The sequence below is a fragment of the Malania oleifera genome, chromosome 13, assembly GCF_029873635.1.
Source record: "Malania oleifera isolate guangnan ecotype guangnan chromosome 13, ASM2987363v1, whole genome shotgun sequence".
In the NCBI taxonomy this organism is placed as follows: domain Eukaryota; kingdom Viridiplantae; phylum Streptophyta; class Magnoliopsida; order Santalales; family Ximeniaceae; genus Malania; species Malania oleifera.
Window position 1 is genome coordinate 38,803,346 of NC_080429.1, and position 22,115 is coordinate 38,825,460.

Sequence of the window (22,115 nt, forward strand, 5' to 3'; positions counted from 1 at the left end):
AGAGGTGTCGGTATCAAAGTGGAGGAGAGCTGTGGATTGGTTCATACAGTCATCTTCTTGGGTCGGCAGTGGCGCGGGCTTGGTTGCAGGTGAGACAGGAGGAAGAATCGAAGAGTGGAGAGGGAGGCGATCGAGCTGCTGTGCGTGAGAGAACTGAGAGAATGAGCGGTGAGGTTGTCTGTGCATGAAAGAAGCCCTTAGGGCATCCTTTCTTTTCTTTTTTCTTTCTTTTTCTTTCACTCCTTTTTTTCTTTTCCTTTTTTTTTTTTCTTAGGCAATAATGCCTTCTCTAGGCAGTCGTGCCTCTGCCACCTCACCCCAGCCACTTGCGCCGCAGGCCAAAACCAGATCGCTGTCGTGCAGCCAGCGTACACCATGGCTCCAGCTCCTTTCTTCATCCTATGGTCAGTGTCCTCTACTACGGTATTACCTTTGCAGATTTTCATGTCACACGCATCCATCTCCAATATCCTTGAAAATTTCCATGTCTCAGTACTAGCCGTGTTCCTCATTTGTTGGAGATCTAGGGTTTGCATTTTTCATTTTCTTTGTCAAGTCTATACACTTAACCCCCCCCCCCCCCCCTCTTTCTCATTTTCGACTGGTAAGTTATTTGTAGTTGCTTAGATCTTTCATCAAAAGAATCTTGAAATATTTTCAATTTCTATTCTTGCTTGTGGAAGATTCGTATGGTGGGTTTGTGATTTGTTCCTCCAAAATACTTTGTTTCTTATGGATGCTACTTTTTGGAGTGCGTACATAGCATAATAAATGCTCGATTAAATGCCAAATAGAGATGCATTTCATGGAATGTCATGTTTAAGTGGCGTGTGCAATTAGGTTTCTTTAAGGTGGTCCACTGCATATTGGTCGTTTGATTTCTCAGTCTTCTTATTTGATCATAATCCTGTTGGTCTATTTTGACTAATTTGCCTCTTAAGATGTCAGGATTGGAGTCAAAGCTTCGGATTTGAAATATATATATATATATTTTTTTAATACACAGCATTTTTATGTTATTTGTAGTTGTTATTCATTATATTGTTTTTGTTAATTGTAATATATTATATGTGTTATATTATATTTGTGTATTGATTTTATATATGATTTTTGTGTTGTGCTGTTCTTAATTTTGTGTATATCTTCATCATTGTTTTTTTTTTATTATTTATAAAATAAATATTTCATATTTTTGTTTCAATCTTGTCATTTTCATGTAGTGTTTTATCTTTGCTTTTTACGTGTTATTCATTGTTTGTTTTTAAAAATGTTTAGAAAAATTCTACAAATGTTTTAAAAAATACTTTTGGATGATTTTCTTGATTTTTGTGTGGGTATGTCCCTATGATTATAAAGAGGGCAATTAGGTATTTTACACCTCACCTGTATTAACTCTGAGGGAGGGTTTTCTAATAAGATCCCCTCTTTTGGGTGTCTTATTAGAAATTCCTAAATCACACCCAGTTTTTATTATATACTATTAATTTCGTATTTTTATTCCCTTATTTGTTTGTTTATTTAAAAAGGAGGAAATTAAAAGGTTATCAAATTCAATTTGGGGATAATTCTTAGTTAATTAGGTACCGTTCATAGAACGGGTGCGTAGGGGGTGTAAATACGTTTACCTAGCATAACCGAACTCCCGATCCCAATCCTGGTATCCGCAGACCGAAATTACTCTTAAGTGAGTAATATTCAAGTGTTCTAACCGCACTAAGGAAAAATACATTAGTAGCGACTCCAAATTCAAATCTTTTCAAAAATCACACGTATTTTTATTCCCCTCGCCTCCCCGGGGCACCTTCGCTCCTGGGACGTCGCGACAGCTTGGCGACTCCGCTGGGGAAGAGATGGAGGTTGGAGGTGGCTACAGCTGGGCGCAAGTCTGCCCCTCTCTTGGCCGAATATTGCTACCTCCCCAAAGTGCAACGCATCCCCTTTTATTTGCCTCCAAGAAAACCCTAAAAGCTATTGCTTTACTCTCCCCTTTTTCAAAAGCTGCCACCTCCCTACAATAGTTTGCATGGCCCATGCAATGCCTTTACTCTGTGTACTGCTGCCCTATACCCTATTGGCTGAATGGCCCATTAAATCCTCCAAAGCTGCCGCCTACCATGCATGTTGCTTTTTGCTTTTGGCCTACTTATGCAAATTGAATACTCTCCTTTTTCAAAGGCTGCCACATCCTTCCTTGGGCCGCATGTGCTCCTCCTTTTCTTTGCATGGCCCATGCAATTGCCATGCATTAATTTTTCATGGCCCATGCAAATTCTTTTGAGCCTTCAATGATCCGCTTTCATGCTTCTTCAACCCCCCTTTTCTTTTCAATAAATATCCTGGGTTGAGAAAAAGAGAGGCCCGGCTGCAAAAATGGGTGAACTTATTTTCCAGAAACAAAAGGACTCAATTTTAAAATTAAAAAAAAAAAAATGACTCAATTTTAAAATAATAGGGACTCAATTTTAAAATAACAGGGACTCCATTTTAAAATAACAAGGACTCCCTTTTAAAATAACAAAGACTAAATTTTAGAATAACAGGGACTCAATTTTAAAATAACTGGGACTCAATTTTAAAATAACTGGGACTCAATTTCAAAATAAAAAAGACTTGATTTTAAATCATAATGACTCCATAAAGCGGATGTAATACCAGAACTCAATGAAAAGGATTTCAAAAGGACTCAATTGGATTTTTTAAGAAAAGGACCATCAAATTTCTAGAATATAAAATTGAACCCTCTTCAAGTAAATTACCATGTTGTTACGACGGGTCCCCTCATCGAGAAAAAGAGAGACCCGGTTAAAATTGGGGGGTCTACAATGGTCTGAACATCAGCCTCTCTCTCATTCAGATTTATGAAAAAAAATGAAAATCCAAAGAAAAAGAACAGGCATTATGGATGGAAGACAGTCCCAAACGACGAGGGATCAAAGAATCCAACAAATCCTTACCCATCCCTATGTCCTGCCAAAACTGAATGATATTCCCATTAGATACTAGGGTAGAAGAAATGAGCAACCTGTGAAATAAACTTCCAATATGATGGATCACTAGCAAATTATTCTGATTCTGTTTTAAATTAGAGAATCTAGATATTTTGAAGTGTAGTTAATTTAGGGCTACTTTAACTACTTTGAGGTATTCAGTAATTATTTCTTTTGGTTTTCTTTTTAGTTGTATTCCTTGGTGTATAAGTACTTTCTTTGTATCGTATTATCTCAGATATCATTTGAAATCAGATTTTCAGTTTAGTTTCCTTCTTCTTCTTCCTCCTCCCTTCTCTTCTCTGTTCTGTTCAGTCCAGTTTCTCTTTCTTTCAGTTCTCTGTTCTGTCCCTAATTTGTGTCCTACTGTCTTTTATACCAACCATTCTGATGCAAGCCATGCTCGCTTCCAATTACAATGTGCCATAAAGAGTCAACATCAGGAAGGAACCACCATAACCGATTCTCAGCGAGAGTCGAGAGAAACGTTTTTAGACACCAGATTCCTGAGGTCCAAACCTCCTTCAAACTTGGGTCGTCTAAACATATACAGCAAACAAGATCCCTCCTCTTCCCCCGTACTTGAGCACATAAAATCTCTCATAAGAAGCCACCCCCACAAGAACTATAAGAAGAGAAGGACAATAAATGGGGATATTCAAAGGGGCAACATTGATGATTATGCAACCTCTTAAGGATAAATACGCCTTTTTCCATCCCTCCAACCTACAACCCAGTCTCTCCACACCAGATCACAGAGGTTGAAGAATTAGGACTACCGCCAAGAGGAAGATCCAATTAAGTCAAAGGCAAACCTAAATTGTACGACAATGGCAAAACTATCTAGCTCACCCCTCTTTATATTAATACCCATCAACCACTCATAGACATGTTGATCTTCAATTCCAAATTTCTTTTGAAAATTATAAGTTTTTTTTTCTATAAAAAAATAAATTCATTAACAAGAGAGAAAAAGAGTATACAAGGAGTGGATAAATTACAAAGATGCTCCCCTTCAATTCCTTTGAAGGTCTAACAAAACTAATTCCCAGATAAAGCCAAAAGAATGGGCCGAAAAAGACACAAGGAAAACCACTCCGTCCTATAGAAGACAAGGTGGAGTTGCTTTGCCATTAAAAATTCCTTACATTCCATTGGAGCCTAAAGGTTGGCAAATATAGCACATCTTCAAAGAACTATCCCTTCCATCCTCCTCCCAAAGCCTTTGTAACACACTTTTAAGAAGACTTAAACTGTCCGTGGGAAGACCACATTCTCACCAAAGATGAAAATCAACCTAAACCAAATCTCCTTAGCCATCCAGCAATAAAGGAACAAATGGCCAATAGTTTCATTAGAATCATAGCACATTAGACAAATATCTGGACTTATAGCTTTGTATGGGTTCCTCATCTGCAGCAAATCATTGGTATTAACCCGACAAAGGACAAAGCACCAAGGTCCACATGAAAGCTCTTTTTTTGAATTCCAAATGAATTTATTCAAAATGAAATTACAAAGACTCAAGGATTTCATAAGTGGAGAGAAAAAAGATTTGGTGGAAAAAGAAACAAAGTAATCCCCTACCCAATTCCTTGAGTCGTCTCTCACCATCGGAGAAAAAAATTCCAACACTCTCAAGAAAACGATTAAATCATCAATCTCTCTCATTAAGATTCTTGAAAAAAAAAATGAAAATCCCAAGAGGGAGAGCCCCCTTCCAAAATATAGAAATCAATAATTGGAGAATTATGTAACCTAGAAAATCTTAAAAGGTGGGGGATTAAAGACTCCAATTGAACATCACTCCCTGTGTATCTTCCCAAAACAATGTAGACTATTTCCATTACCAACTTAAAAACAAGTGAGGGGGTAGAATAAACATGCTATCTAGGAGTGAAGTTCCAAGGGCTTACATGAGAAGCGCAACCACTTCCTTAGTATCCCACCCATTCCAAAGCAAATCATATTTTCTTCTAATTACCATGCATCGAAGGGAGTCAACTTCCAAGAGGAACCTCCAGAGCCATTTTCCAACTAGTGACATGTTTTTCGAAGCCACATTCACAAGACCGTTTAGGTATTGTGTCCTCTAATCCTATCCCAACTAACTAGATGATCTCTCTTGCCCTCCCCAACTCCTGACCATAAAAACTTTCTCATAATCCTCTCCAAGGCGTCTGCCACACTAGTAGGAATTTTGTAAGGGGAAAGAAATATATAGGTATATTAGAAAGAGCAGCATTAGTAAAAGTAATGCGGCCTTCTAAAGTTAAGTAAGCCCCCTCCACCCTCTTCCCCAAAATCCATTTCCCACTCTCTCCACCACAAGGTCCCAAAACAAGGTATAGTTAGGATTTCCAACAAGGGGAAGACCCAAATAAGTCAAGAGGCCACTCCAATATTGTGCAACTTGCTAGGTCAGGCAAGCCATCCAACTTTATCAAACCTAAATTGAAACCCACTATCCCACTCTTAGACATGCTAATTTTGAGGCCTGAAATATTCTCAAAGATTTTCAGAAGAGTACAAATCTTGCAAAAATTCAGTGTACTATCCTCAAGGAAGAGAAGAGCATCATCAACAAATGGAGATGGGACACTGACCTCCTCCCTACATACCTTGAGACCCCAAATGTCATGAAGACCCTGGGCATGGTTTATCATCCTACTCAGCACATCCACAACTAAAGTAAAGAGAAACATGGAGAGAGGATCCCCTTACCTGAAACCCCATGAGGCCTAAAACGACACCCTTAATTGGCCATTCACAATAACAAACATTATCCCTATGGAAAGGAATCCTTTAATCCACTTCCTTCAAACCCCACTAAACCCTTTCAAGGCCAACACATGATCCAAGAAACTCTAGCTAACCACATCATGGGATTTTTCAATATCTAATTTGAGTAAAACACCTCTCACTCCCCTTCTCCTAAAATCCTCCAACACCTCATTGGCCACCAGAGCAACACCTAAAAACTATATATCCCAAATAAAGGAATATTGTTCTGAAGTAATTGTTCTCCCCAACACTTCTAGAAGCCTCTTAGATAAAATTGGCAAGAATTTTTTTAAAGGCTAGTTACTAGGCTTATCGGTCAAAAGTCTCTCGCCCTCTTAGAAAGCTCCTTCTTAGGGATGAGCTATAAACATAGCGTTCACATTATTACCCACAATCCGATTTCTATGAAACTCACAAAAGAAGTTCATAAGATCTTCCCAAATCACCTCCCGACTATCTTGAAAAAAAAACCATAGTAAACCCATCAAGGCCTGGGGTCTTACCCCTATCCATCTCAAAATTTGCCCCCCAATCTCCTCAACGTCAAAAGACCTTTCCACCCAAGTAATGAAGTTCTCGTCCATGGAACTCCAATTTATACCTTCAACTGTGAACCCATTTGAGTGCCCCTCAGTGTGCAACCTCTTAAAGAAATCCTTTATTACTTCCCCAATTTGTCCTAAATCCCTCACCATGTTTCCCTATTTGTTTCCAATTCCTTAATCAAATTCTTTCTCCTCCTCCCATTGGCCACTTTATGGAATGCTTTGGCATTACAATCCCCTTCTCTCACCCACTTCATCCCATTTTTGTTTACTCTCCCTAAAGAGGAAAACCTCCAAAAGCCATTGCCTAGTTATCCCCTTATAACCCTATCCTCTTTGCAAGCAAAGCCACATTTCTCCCATCTATCCCAAAAACTCAAATCTCATTTGAAATCGGATTTTTACTCTTAAATCACCAAAAAAATTCCTTTTTTCAATCTACTTTTCATGTCCTTCAACTTTCTTATAAATCTAAAGCCTGTTCATCCCTAACCACTGCTCTCTCCCCACCAAGATTTAAAGCAGTCCTAAAAGAAGGGTGTGTCAACCACACATTCTCAAAGCAGAATGGAGAAGGGCCCCAATGAACAAGGTTAGTATCCAAGAGAACTAGACAATGATTTGACACTGGTCTAACCAGAACCTCCTGGGCAGCATTCGAAACAGTATCCTCCCATTCATTAGTAAACAAAAAATGATAAATATGAGAGGAAGCAATCCTATCTCCCAAAGCTACCTAGGTAAAGTAACCATTTCAGCGGTAAATCCTTAAGCCCATACTCTCATATATGGAATCAAAAATTCTCATGCTACTAGTCACCATAAAGGCCCCCAACCTCTCCTTTGTAAGTCAAATGGTATCAAAATCCCCACCCACCACCTAGCGTAGGTTGCAGAAGCCCAATAGATTAGCCATCTCTTCAAAAAAAAAAAAAAGGAAATCAAAAAATGGGATAGTGTTGGTCCATAAATTTATGAAAACCACCAATTACCAAAACCCTTAACATCCAGCAACACAAAAGGAGAGAATTCACCAACAACACAATCACTAAAAGAAGTCATCCTTGTATCCTAGACAGCGATTGCCCTTTCAAAGCACCTAAAGAGGGAAAGAAAACCCAATCTCCAATCATAGAGTCCCAAGTACTTCTCACTAAGAAAGCATCTACTAAACCAATCTTAGACTCTTGGATTAACAAGATATCCAAAGAAACCTACTAATTAACTCTTTCACTAACCCCCTTCCTAATTCCCAAACACTCCATGAGAGAATCTTCAATGGTAACTTCCATCACCACCCATGCTCCTTTCCCCCTCATTGTAACTGACTGAGGAGACAAGCAAGGAATTAATTTTCGGTCGAAATGTCGAACTTTGGACTGAAATTCCAAATTTCAAGGGGTCCTGAAAGGAAATGGAGATACAGATTCGAGTTTGCATAAATTCGACTGAAATTTCGAGATTTCGGTCAATTTCAAAAATTTCGGCTATTCTTTTGAAATTTTTTGGAAATCATGGGAAAAAAAATTGGAGGGGGGAATTTCAGTGTTGTTCTCTGACTTTATTTTGTTTTTCCCACGTGATTTGTTGGCTCTTTTTGTGCAAGTTGTGCGCCATCCCGTGAGCATATAGTGGAAAAAAGATATCTTGCATAGATACTCTGTAGATTCACGCCAACAATTCCACAAATTCATCAAAGGCTTAAGACCCTACGGGCTACCAGTGAAAATATCTACACAAATTTTTTTCTATAAATTAGCTTCATGCTTGCATTACGATACATACCTCACAGACCTTGAGAAAAACCTTCTTCTTCTTCCATCTTCCATCTTCAAACTTCAAAAAAAAAAAAAATAACTAGATTCTAGCTACCTCCTGCCTCCACCTTCGAACTCCGAAAAGCCCTAGCCTTGGGATCACCTCCAGTGCTCCAACCCTTCGACCCTCTGCCTCTAGCCTTCGGCTTCACCCTCCACCTTAATTGTCGTCGCAGACTCGCAGCCAACAACAACAACTCCCATCGTTGCAATCTTCCTCTCGGCTGAGGCTCTCACAGAGCTACGAACAAGATACGAGTCATACAACCCAATCGAGAGACTCGAGACTCAAGTCCACCTCCACGAGTAGCAGCATGAAAAAAGAAAGGGTTGAAAGCCTGAAAGGCAAATTGCTAGTTTAAGTTTTAAATTTCAAGTTTTAACTTTTAACTTATAATTTTTTTTTTTTTACAAAAAATCTTCCTTCTCCAAATATATTTACGAGATTGCCCTCCTTATAACTTAGATACATTTTCCCCATTAACCTCTCCCATTTACCCCCTTAATCCTACATTGCTAGTAAATAGAGTAAATAGTAAATTAGTAACTAAATAAAATTAGAATAATTTACTAGCTATTATCTTATTATAGCATAAATTAATAAATTATTTCATTTATTTGAATATTTTAATTTCCAAAATTTATTACTTAATAGTAATTTTGTAAAAATTACCATTAATTTTGTAATTTTAATTTAATAATTTAATATTTCTCTTAGTTATTAATTTATCTTTATTTAGCATCTAAATATTTTTCTTTTAAAATCGTAGAGTAACATTCAAATAATTTTTTTTTTAAAAGTTTTAGAGTAATTTAACACCTAATCATTATAGCATAGTAATTAAATATATTAAAGTAATTTACTATTATTAGCTTAATATAGTTTAAATTATTTCATTTATTTGACTAATTTAACTTCCATAATTTATTAGTAATTTTGTACATTATCATTAAATTTCGTAAATTTAATTTAATATTTTAATGTTTGTCTTATTTATTAATTTTATATTGATAATAAAACATCTTAAATAATTTCCTTTTAAATTTGTTGACTAATTTAACACTTAATTTTTTATTCATAGTAACCTTGTAGGAAAGTAAAATTATCTGCAAAAATATCTGCAGGAAGAAAACAAGATCCAGCATGAGAACATGGGTACCCAATGCCCAATACAAAGAATGGATTTATTTGCAAATACTGCGGAATACAAATGAAGAGTGGTGGTGCAACAAGATTAAAAATGCACTTAGCAAATTATGACCCACGACATAATATAAAACTCTGCAACAAAGTACCTCCAGAAGTTAAGTAGGAAATGAAAATTGTTTTAGAAAGAAAAACAACAGCTACGGCAAAGAAAATAGAAAGAATGGAGGAAATAAAAAAATGAATTGCGTGGAAACTTGATGCAACCACAACAAATTGATGAAGAGGACGATGCTGACGATATTGCATACCCGCTTGACATTTCTCCCTATGTAAGGTCTGCATACCATTAAGCATTCTATGCTTCAAAACAGAAGAAATGGGAAAGAGACCAATCTCGTAGATTTGCAGGTAGTCAACAAGGAGATAGTTATGGGGCTAGTAGTAGTGGAGGGCGACCTCCAATGAGGCGATCTCAAAGTGTGAGAGAGCCAAAAACAGAGCCATATATTTTAAAGCTTTCTCAATATTACAAGTCAGACACAGCAAAACAAAAAAGCTTGAAAATTTTATTCAAAGGAGGTAAAATAAAAGAAGAAATGAATAAGTTGATTTCAAAGTTTTTTATTTATGATAATGTTCCACCTGAGAAGGCAAAATCACCTCATTTTAAAAAATGGTATGGGGTTGCCAAGTAGCTGGAACGGGAATCAATCCACCGACACCCTATGAAATTAGAACAAAATACCTTGCTTTAGAGGTAAAATAAAAGGAAGGCCAAGTAGAAGAAGTGAAGAACAAGTGGTTCACATATGGCTGCACTGTAATGTGTGATGGATGGACAGGCACTACACAATTATCCATCATAAATTCATGGTTTACTCAAAAGGAAGCACAATTTTTCTAAAGTAGATGCTTCTTACAAAATAAAAGACCACAAATACAAATATTCCCTATTAAAACATGTTGTGCAAGAGGCAGAAAAGCAACATGTTGTCAAGACGGTGACCGATAATGGCAGCGCCTACAAGAAAGCGGGTCTAAAATTAATGAAAAAAATCAATTTGTATTGGACTCCTTGCACTGCCCATTGTAGTGATCTCATTTTTTAGGAGATCGGAAAAAGAGGGGCAATAAGCACAATAATTTTGCAAAAGAGACAGATCACTGATTTTATATGTAACCATGGATGGTTGCTTGCTAAAATAAGGGAGCACTGTCAAGGAGATATTGTGCGTCTAGGGGCCACACGATTTGCTACAAACTACGTTACCCTTGATAGCCTACCAAAAAAAAATTAAAAAGTAGGTTTAAAATCTCTATTCACATCTGATGAATGGGCTAAGCATGCTCTTAGACGAACAAAATTGGGTGAAGAAAATGAAAGCACAATTCTTAACCATCAATTTTGGGATAAAGTGGCAAAATTTTGTAACATTTATGAGCTTATATATCGAGTATTACGTATAGTCGTTAGTGAAGTGTGGCCAACATTAGGAGTTGTGTTTAAAGCAATAAGGGTGATGAAAGAGGTCATTGAAGTAGGTGCAAGAAGTTCAAAATGGGTTCTCAAAGTAATCAATGACCGGTGGGAAAGAACCCTTGACCATATATCAAGAAATTCATATATCAAATTACTTATTACATATTGATATTTTACTTTAATTGATTAACAACTTATTTTTTAAATTCAAAATGTCAATACAAAGAAGGTGTTAGGGAAAATCCTTATTTTCATGATGCAGTTCATAAAGTTTTTAAGACCCTTGAGCCACATTTCTCTGGCCTAGATCAAATTGAAAATGAGCTATATTTTTAAATTAAAAATTAAATAAAATAAGTCTTAATCCATGTTTAATTTTTAGATTATTCTATTTAGATATGCTAAAAGAAGCTTCAGAGAAGCAGCTACTAATGCAGCTAGGGCAACCATGACACCTGGTAAGTATTTATATATAAGTGAACAATACAAAGTTACAAACTTCAAGTACAATCTACTAAGTACTAACTTATGTTCTTAAAATATCTTGCACGGCTGATTGGTGGATGATGTATGGATGAAGTGCTCCAATCCTAAGGAAGCTAGCATTGCGCATTTTGTCACAAAGTGCATCTTCATCAGCTTGTGAACGAAATTGGAGCACATTTGCACTCATTTACACAAAACAAAGAAATATACTAGCCTACACCAGACTTTAGCAGCTTATTACAACATGAAGCTTCGAATAAAAGATATGGAGGCCGAAATGGACAAAGTGGCTAAACAAAATCCCCTGGACCTTCTTGACATATCAGTTGAATTGGGTGATGAGGATGAATATCCACTTTTCCTGTGGATTAGACCATCCCATCTTGATGAACGAAGCGGAAGTCCCCACCCACAAATGGCCAAACATGCACGAGATGACTTTGGCATGGATGTTAATTAGGTGATGGTAGAAGAAGTAATATCCAGTAGTGATGATTCACTAATGAATCTTGGGTCTAGATATGGAACTTCATCCACTATGCCTTCTGATGGTGATGATGATAATGATGACGACAATGCTGGTAGTGATGGATCTAACCCCGGCAGTAGTAGTGGGCAAAGGTGGTGATGGTGGGGACTATGGAGGAAATGAGGGATGGCAAGATTATAGACCAGAAGTGGAATATACACATCCTCCCCAACTAGAAGATGAGGGTCCACAAAGAGAAACGCGCCTAGTTAATAGGCAATACAGTCGTAGAAAGGGAAAAGGGAAGATGCGTCAAATAGAAGAGAATACCTTTTCCCTTAGTTTGGAATATATGAGTATTGGAACAGAGCACGACTCTAATAGTTATAGTGGTTATGAATCTACATAGAATAGCTCCTCACAACCTACATATGGCCAACTATTTCTGTATGCATATAAGCAGGCCCAAAAATATGGAAATTCGCAACCACATGCCTATGGGTATGGACAAACAAGCCAAAAATATGGATATGACTAGTATGGAAATGCAAAACAATCCTATGGACGTACACAACAAGTAGAACCTGGAAGAAGACATCCTAGTACAGGAAGATCTTCTAGCCGAGTAGAAACTGCCCTGAACCAGATGACTATGGAGGAGTATGAACAACACATGTATACCTATACTCAATATTTTGGAAATTATATGACATGCAGTGATTATTGTAAACAATATATGTCATCTCGAAATCCCAATGATAGGGATAGGAAAGATGACTTTGAGCCACCAAGAAAGTCCATGTGGTATTAGATCATTAAATGTATGATATTTCTTGAAAATGTAGTTGTTTAAATGATAATTTGTTGCCTTAAATCATTAAAGGAATAGCTTCAAAACTTTATAATCATTTGAATGTTCTTCACTTCATAGTTTGTTTCGCGATATGCAGTTTAATATCCTACACACTAAAAACTTGTCATATATGCATTTTTTGTAATGTATTTTGATACCATATTAAGCATAATCATCTATTTTAATATTTCCTAAAGTTTTATTGTGAATTTCCATCATTTACTATAAATTTCCGTAATTGCTTTAAATCAAAATCAAAATTTCCATTGAAATTTTCGTAAATTGGGACCATCAAAATCGAAATTTAAGTCCTTGGAGACAAGCCTACCCAGTTCTCTACTCAACTTCGAAGATCTTTTTCTCTCCCTCCTCACCCCATTGCCAATCCTAACCACTTCCCCCTTATGATTACCAAGACTAAGACCTAATTCATCAAGCAGGTTTTGGACATCATGATTGTCCCTCTCATATGCTAAAAGGTCCACTATTTGCAAGTCCCCCTTATTAATTAACCCGTTTTGGCACAAAAAGTGTATTAGATGTAGAAATGGAATGCTTTGGATTGGGAAGAATGCCTTTCGGATTAGCTACCCACATCATTGAAGTCCTGAGAGGTTCAACCCCAGTGTTGCAAAATATGGTATCTAGTATAGGATTTGGAATTGAATTTGGAATTTCTAAAGAAGAGATTATAGGGGAGGAAACGTTCTGGCTATGTTCCTCCATAAACAAAGCTTCATTTGGACTCTGAGTGCCCTCATTGTCTTGTATACCTTGATTGCCTAAATTAGGATCCTCTATTTTCAATTTCTCCCTTCCTCTTGTTGAGAAACAAAGAGCAACAACTGATAGGGAGGGGCCGTTATGATCATCAATAACTCTTGTTTTTCACAAATGCTCAATCAACAAGTCCTTGTTTTCAAGGCTGTACGAGGAAAGAGAAGCAAATTCACCTTCCTCAAAATCAACACGTAATCATTACCACCAGCTTCAATTATATGTTTTTCTTTGTTCCCCAAATTAGAATTATACACTCCCATCTTTGTTTTAATCTTTGATATGCCTCTGAGAGGCTCTGTAAGTCTAGAAGCTGTAATTCTTTCTCATTTTCAGTGCATTACCCCTGTGTCTTGTTTCCTTCTATTTTCCTCATGTCCTTCGAGATAACTTAGGCCCAAGAAGGACCTGCCCTCGCAGCAAGAATCATAGCCTCCGTATTATTCTGCATTGAGTCTTGATTTCCTTGAATTTCAGAGTAACTTCCCACAAGCCCTTTCGCCTTCCTTCAGTTCTGTTGGCAGCCAAATTTTCCTTGGGCTGAGAGTGATGAAAAGCCTCTTTCTGATCCAGAACAGTATTGATTCTAAAAACATGGGCTTAATTATTCTGGTTTTGGCCCATATCCTTAATAATCCCAGTTCGCATGAGTGTTTAAGATTTGGAATTGATTTGAAAAGAAGCTCAGATAGCGAGATATCTTCTTTCCATTCTTATCCCTTCCATACCCCAAGTAAAACTTTCCTTTCTCCTCAGATATCCCTCCGAGGTCCTCCTCACTGGAGTTCCTCCAATTTCAGCAAACCAGCGTTTGCAATCTTGAGAATACTGAAGGTATGGATTCCATTATAGGCTGTTGCTGTTGCTGCTGCTCATTTGCAGAACAAACATTATATGAACCACAATCATTGCATTGTAGAATCTCGTTTGAACGTGAATCTCCTCATTCTGTTTGTTCTCCAACGACCTCCCAGAATTTCTTCCACCCTGCCACCTCCTTTCCATCCGGTACACACACCATCTAAATCACACCATTTGTTGGGATTTTCTCCAAAGATATAAAACAGACAAAATCGTTTTCTCTCAATCAGAGCATGATAAAATGGTTCTTAGCCCTATGGTTTTCACCTACGGACTTGCTGCTCTTGAGTAATTGAAAGTTCTAAGCTCCCTTGACAGCCATTTCTCCTGTTCTGGCAGAGAACAGGAAAAAAGGCCATGCTTTGTTCTCTTAAATGATGACGAGTATCCCTCCATTTTCCTCAAAGCAAAAGTTTTTTTGTTGAGGAACTTTAGACTACCCATAAGGACTGCTAAAGAGATTACCGCAAGAATAGTGAGGTCTAAAAACGACCAGGATGGGGCATCAAAAGTCACAGCAAGGAGAAGAGGGCCTGAGATGGGGCAATGAAGGTCTTAGAGGGAGACGAAGGACTGCGATGGGGACGAGGCTTTGTCTTATCTCACTGGGTCAATTGGTAAAGAATAGGTTAGGGCTTGTAATGTCTAGTTTATCAAGGTTTGGCCTTGCAATCAGGTTTCTTGTGGTGACTGGTTTATCAAGGTTAGGGCTTGTAAACAGGGTTCGAATGGTGAGAAATAGGGTTTTGCATGTACCTCGCCAGCAGTTGGAGGTTTTCTATGAGTAAGTGAATGGGTGACAGGAAAAAAAGAGTGGAGAAGGCAAGGTTGTGTGGGAACCTTGGAGAAGTTTAGTACAGAGTTCAAAGAAGAAGCTGCCATGGTTGCGAGCTCGGTGGAAGGAGGCAGACGAAGTCAAAGAAAAGAACCATCGTGTATCTCTTTATGTCCACAAAGCGAGTGGCTCGTCACTTATGTTGAGCTGTTGAGGGAAGAAGAGAAGATGCTTCAAGCATTTGAAGCCAAGATTGTCACTGCAATTTCCGATGAGTTTGCAACTGGAGGGATGGGGAGGGAGGTCGAAGGCTGAGATGTCCGGAAACTCAATGGTTCAGATGTCCAGCACAAAATCATCAATCTTGATCAGCCGGAGAGAGACAACAGCCAATCATCACGTCAAAGAGGCATCTTGCTGCAGAGATCGACTGAGGATGTTTTCATATCCTCGTCTTTTTGCCTACCTATTTCTCATCCATATCCACCTTTTTAATTCATGATTTTAAGTTTACCTTTCAAAATTTCCCAACACTATGTTCAGAAAAAGATGGGCATCATTGAAGATGGAGCACTATAACCCGTCTCCCTACCTATCTTAAGAAATCAAGGCCTTGAGCATGACTAATCATCCTACTCAACACTATAACAGACATAGTCATCAGAGATGAATACCCTTTAATCCATTTCCTCCAAACTCCTTTTTAGCCATCACTTCGTCCAAAAAAAACCTCAACTCAAACTCACCATAGCATCATAGGCTTTTTCAAATCTAATTTGAGCAAAATTTCCCTTCCTGCCCTTCTCCTCGCATCCTCCACCACTTAATTGGCAACCAAAATAGCATACAAGATCTTTCAATCCTAAAGAAGATAGACTGTCACAAAGTGCATCCCCTCTCACACTCGTGCTATCCTTCTCAATTGTCTAGAATCTTAACATCAATTAAACTTTTGTTATTTCTTTTTTGGAAAAATGAATATTTATCAAGCTAAAACCTTCTACATATTGGTTTTGGAATCAAGTTACTTGTTTCTCTTTTTTTTTTTGATTTATTATTCATTAACAGCTTGTTCAAATCAAAATCAAAACCAGCATCCCTAAGGGCTCCTGTGCATATTACCATGTGCCGCCATCATCATCACTAGCTGCCAAACTCTTCACTGCTGCCGCGAGGCTTCTGGGGCACCTCTCTCTCTCTCTCTCTCACACTTTCTCTCTCTCACCATAAGGAACCAACATCATTGATCTCCTCTTGCAGCACCATTGCCGCCGGCGCAAGAGCTACCGATTCAATCAAGATCTACACCGTCACTTCAACCATTGAAGCCTTGCTGCCATCACAGCGCCTCCATCATTTGTTGTACTGTCTGCTACGAGCACCACCATCACCTGCCTCGCTCCACCACACCCATCTGAACCAGTAGAGGCCCCTGTGCAAGTCACATACAGGGATGGTAAGAAGGATGGCTCTCTCCTTCGAGCGAAGAACCCTCACTCACTCTTCTCGCTCTTTCATTTGAGATCTTGGTGTCATTAGGTTTTCACCATGGAATTTGTTCAGTACAAATCAAAGGGAAATCCTTCAATCAAAGATTGGATAAAGTAGGGAAGGTTGGACATTTGTTTATTCTAAAGAAAAATCGACAACGCAACTAATGGGATTCTCTTCAGCAGTAGCGAAATGGTTCTCATGGGGTTCTCTTCTCTTGCTGGAAGTTTAAGTAGGCTTTTTGTAGCTTTCAAGTGGGATCCAAAGGCGTTGGGTGGTCTAGGTCCAGGGAAGAGTTCAACACTTTGGTGAGTTCTTGTCTTTCAGGCAGTGATGGAGTTCATAGTAACAAGAGTAATGTGAAAAGATCCTGGAGTCAAACAGTATCAGGAAAACCTGAAGCTAATGGAGTTCAATCAATTCTTAAGGTTGATGCTCGCTCAATTCCTAAGGATGGAGTTCATTCGATTCTCAAGGATGGAGATCGGTCAATCCCTAAGGATGTGCCAGAAGCAGTGTGCGCTCATTGTGAGAGGAAGATGCAAGAGGAGACCTTGTCGATTAACCATGCACGATCAATTGATGTTGTTGAGGGGGAAGGTTCCAGCAGAGAAGACTAGAATAGAGGCTGCTAGAGTTTCTTGCATGGATGAGGGGATGGAGAAGGTTGGGTGGGCTGAGCTTGGGATTTTGACCTTTAATATAGATATGGGCCAGATGTTTGAGAGTAATAAGGGCATTTTAAATTTTCTGATGGGCAGTTGGCTGAGGACCAAGAGCAGAATCTTGATTTTATTTTTAGGCCAGTAAGGGGAATATTCAGCAACGTAAATTGCAGCTGGGTCAAATGGGCAGGCTCAAATGCTTAGTCAGGTCTCCAGTAAAAGAAGGCCCTTTTCTGAAAACTTACAAGGCCACGGGAATTAATATCTCCTCTAAGAAAAAGAAAGATGCATGCAGTTCAGTGCTTCGATCATCTTCAAATAAGATCTATGGTAGTCAAGAGGACAGAAGCAGGTGCTTTGAAAATAAAAATGGATACAGAGGACCAGATAAATGGATGGCTAGAAACTCTACTGGTTTTCTAGAAAGTAATGCTGTCCTTTTCTGGAGAAGAATGACAGCAAGCAGGATTCCAGGATTGAATTTGGGGGATCTTCTTCTAAGAATGTTGATTCTTGTGGGTTGAAAATCAGGATTTTATTTTTTGATTGGAAGGAATCAGATGATAAGGGAGTCAATTCAGATAATTTGAAAAGTCAAACGGCTTATGCTCGTCATAAGAGTGTGCAATTGGGTTTTGAAAGGAGGAAGTTTTTTGAAGACAATCGGGATTCTTCTGGTGACAAAACCAAAAAATCTTAACAAGAGATTCTAAAGGTGATTTAAGTATAGTGGAGGAGCCAATTGTTGAGAGGGTTAATGGAAGGATAGTAAGAGATGGGGATGTACCAGGTGATGATAGTGAGGGTAGTAGTGATTTTTGAATGTGACAAGGGTTTACTTTTGGATGAGCAGCAACAATTTTCTTCCCAATGTTCTTCTGATTGTCTCATGATTTAAATTATGTGTCGCCTCCTCTAGAAAGTTTAGATCGAAATAATATTTTTGAAAATGATGTTTCTATAGAATAACCGAAAGTAAAAGATGGAATTATGCCCACTCCAGTTCAAGTATCTACTGATAAAGATATTCAAACTCAGGATTTGCTGGATAGCTTGGGCCTCATGTTGGCTGATCATGGAGGAAATGAAGTTAGGCTTGATTGGGGTAAATCTAAAGCGAAGAAGGGTCAGAGGTAATTAGCGGTTTGAAGTGCTCAGTGGACATGATGAGATGGCTTTCTTGGATAATTTCAGATTTTTATTTTTATTTTTTATTTTTTATTTCCTTTTTGTTCTTTCTTTTTTCTTTTTTTCTTCTTTTATTTTTGAGGATTTAGCATCCTCGCTCTGATTATGCATTCTCTTTCCTGATATATCTTTTATTATCAAAAATAAATAAAAATCAAAACCTATCCTCGCTCTGATTATGCATTCTCTTTCTTGATATATCTTTTATTATCAAAAAAATTCAAAATCAAAACCTACGGTAGAATAACGCGACTTTGTTTCCAAACATTAAACCTTCATGTAATTTCAAATTTATGAATTAAAAATTAATTCTACCATGGAAGCAAACAAGACCATCCTTCAAAAGCTCACTCATTTAGCTACCAGAATCAATTCTAATTACAGGACTAGCTCAAGGTCTACCCAAATATATAATCCTACCAACAGTTGACAAGTTAAGACCGATACATACTGATGAATTATTAACGTTTGCAACAATAATGAGTCACAAAAAAGGCCACTGCCAGTTCGGTAGGTGGGAAACTCTGGGCATGGAAAGGATTCAGGCAAACAAGGAGAAGAAAAAGGCTATGTCTCTCATCCTTCCGGCAATTTTCAGGTGTCCTTGGAAAGAAAGAAAAAAGAAAGTGTTCTCAATAACTCTCTCATTCCACTTCAGACTATAAAGAGCAGTGGATTACTGCAGTTCCAGAATGTAATGAGTGACCATGATGTAATTTTAGATTTTTGTGACATACGGCGTGAGGAATGGCTCTTTGTAATCTGGGTTGGCATCCCCTTGATGCCCAATTAATGAAGTCATTTTACTGATCAAAAAATAATAATAATAATAATAATAATGGGTCACCAAAGATCACTCTATTTTTACTTTCTCAATGTACAGCTTAAACCAGTGGGTGCATAAAACAACAGAGCACGAACAATGAAGCCAAATGAATTAAAAACACTTCACATACCATTTTATCATACCCTTCGATCAACCGCGAGTAATCAACCCCACCATTCCTCTCCTTGCCAATCTTAGACATTCCTCCATTTTTACGCTCATCACCTCCACTCTTGTCTGATCGGTGTGCCCGCCGTGGTGACAAGCTCGGACTCCTCGCTCTCCCCCTTCCCCGCCCATGATCGTCATCTGAATCACTCCTTGATCTGCTCCTCCTTCTCTTCTCACTTCTGTCTCTCTCCCTATACCTGTCCCTATCTCTATCTCTATCTCTATCTCTATCTCTTGTTCTATCCCTGTCTCGAGCTCCATCTCTATCACGACGATCGCTGCTCCTACTTCTTCTTCTCGAATGTCGATCCCTCTCTCTTTCTCTACTCGGCGACCGATGCCGATGCCTCGAATCCCTGTTGTCCGAAACCCTAGAGTGCTTCTCTTCAGAGCTGGATTTTTTCTTGAGCTTGTTTTGGATGTTCTCCAGCTGCTTTTGCTTCTGAAACTCGGCGGCCTTTGTAGGACTCGAAGCCTTAACGAAGCTGCTTAGGAATGAAGACGGCGAGGCAACCGCGGAGCCTCTGGCGGGGACGCCATCGCCGGCGTCTCGAGAGGAGTTTGAGGTGAAACCCAAGCCCTGTTTGAATCTTGCAGCGCCTTCGCCCTTTCGGGTGAGCTCGTCGTAGTACGCTGCGGCCTTCTCTTCCTCCATTGATGTCGGTCACGAATACCTGACACAGAAGCCACGCACCGGAGACCTCGACGAGGCCGAAACTCGGACCGGTGTCGTTTCCAGCTGCAATTTCGATTGGACTTGGACCAGAACTTCTTTTCATAAAAACTTGTTTTTTAGCGTAACAAAAATAAAGAAAATTATCCTTGCTATCAACTCGCAAGGTGAGTATAATTAATTCAGTTAATTAATTAAAATAATTAAAAATTAAAAAATCTTACTAACCGAAATTCAAAATCGATCAAACTCAATTAAAATGGTTAACACCAATTTAATATTTTAATATATAATATACATAAATTTTATTATATAATATGTAATATATATATATATATATACACACACACACATATGATTTTATTATATGTTTATATAAAATATATATAATTTGAATATGTATAACATAAATTTATTAATTATTAATATATACTATTCGATTAATCAAAAATATTAAACCCTAAAATCGAACAAAAATTTAAAACTTAAATTTTGTGAAAATAAAATTTTTTAAAATCAAATAAATTTGAAGTTGAATCAAACCAAACAAATTAATTCGGTTAATTCAGTTTTGCAAGAATTAGGTTCACCCTTATCAATCCCTAAACTCTAATTTGTTAGTATGATAGTTTTAGAATTTTTAAAAAAATATTATTATTTTAATTAAAATTATTTAAAAATCATTTAGTCCAAATTTTTTTTCTAAAATAATATTAATTTACATGTTTAATATAATGTCATGTGATTATCCGGTAAATTTTAAATGAATGGTACAAATATGTGAGAATCGTAAGATCAATTAATCGTCCACTCAAAGCATAATATTTCCTTTTCATTTATAAAAGTTGAAATTAAATTGTCCCTTCCTAGTTGAACAAGGTCTCTCCTCCCCTCTTCTCTTAGAGTTCAAATTTTTTTAAGTTTCGAAGATTGACATGATGGCTCGTGTCATGAAATTTGTTGAGGCCAACAACAAACCTAGGAAGGGCTGAGTGACGACAGATTCCCCCACTGAAAATTTTAAAATAAAGACAAGAGTATTTAATACAAGAACACCGACACACTTTCAAACTACCAACATGCTACCAATCTGTCATAAGTCACAATGTCATGCCTTATGAATGGTTTAACATTTCATAAAAGAAAAAAAAAATTATTTTGGGAATGTAGCTTTAATTTCAAACCATAATATGAATTTATAATTTATTTATTTAGATATTTAGCAATTAGCATTTATGGTATTAAAATGTTTTCTTTTCGATTGTTTAATTTGGTTGAATATATAATATAATAAGTTTTATAGTTCAAGACTTTTAAGATTTTACCAAATTGTCTTTTATGTTAATATATTATTATACTAGTTATATGCATGTGCACTATGTGACGCCCCGATTTTCATTCCATTTTTTTCTCCAGTAAATAATAACTATTAATCAAATATCGGCCATGCCAAAACTCTGATACCATTTAAACATAATCCAACCCGAAGTGGGATACCAGATAATCAGTCCATCATATAAATACATACCTAATAGTGGAAGTCCATATATACATACCATCCATTATACAAATAATCAGAATACTAAACAACCATATATATATATATATATACATATCTAACACATCTCCAAAAATCAACCAAAAACTCTAGGGGAATCATACATCCCTAGCTCAAAACACCCACCTTGTCTATCAGGGTACTAGCTCCCTCTATCTCGGAATTCTATCTCCTGGTCTTTCACGGTTCCCTAAAATATTTAGATATTTATGTGAGATACATCTCAGTAAGACAAAATAAATTATTTATAATGTGTGGCAGCAAGAGTTTCGTTATTTCATAATATTCTCATTTCATTGATAATACCATCTGAGAAAAGTATACCATTTATACTCATAATCATATAAATATAAAACACAAACGTTTATAAGCTTTAATTCATTTTTTCAACTCATTCACATGCAACCCATATTTATTAGCGAAAGTTCCCAAGGATAAGGGAGATTACATGCCCATACATGTAGCTCCCCTCTGCTCTGATATCGTTTGTAACCTTACCCGAATAGTTCGGGTGCGGCTACAATTGATATTTATTAGGGCACTCACCTTATTCAGTAAG

General features: G+C 37.5%; 1 protein-coding gene across 1 annotated transcript in view; it reads right to left on the bottom strand.

The window, feature by feature from the left end:
- The window catches only part of LOC131146429 (uncharacterized), a 39,019-nt gene extending 18,870 nt beyond the window's left edge, over nucleotides 1-20,149 (bottom strand). Inside the window, exon 1 of the mRNA XM_058096039.1 lies at nucleotides 19,285-20,149. Coding sequence (XP_057952022.1) covers nucleotides 19,285-19,980 — 696 coding nt within the window. The 5' untranslated portion in view covers nucleotides 19,981-20,149. The remainder of the gene's footprint in view (nucleotides 1-19,284) is intronic.
- Nucleotides 20,150-22,115: the final 1,966 nt, after the last annotated feature.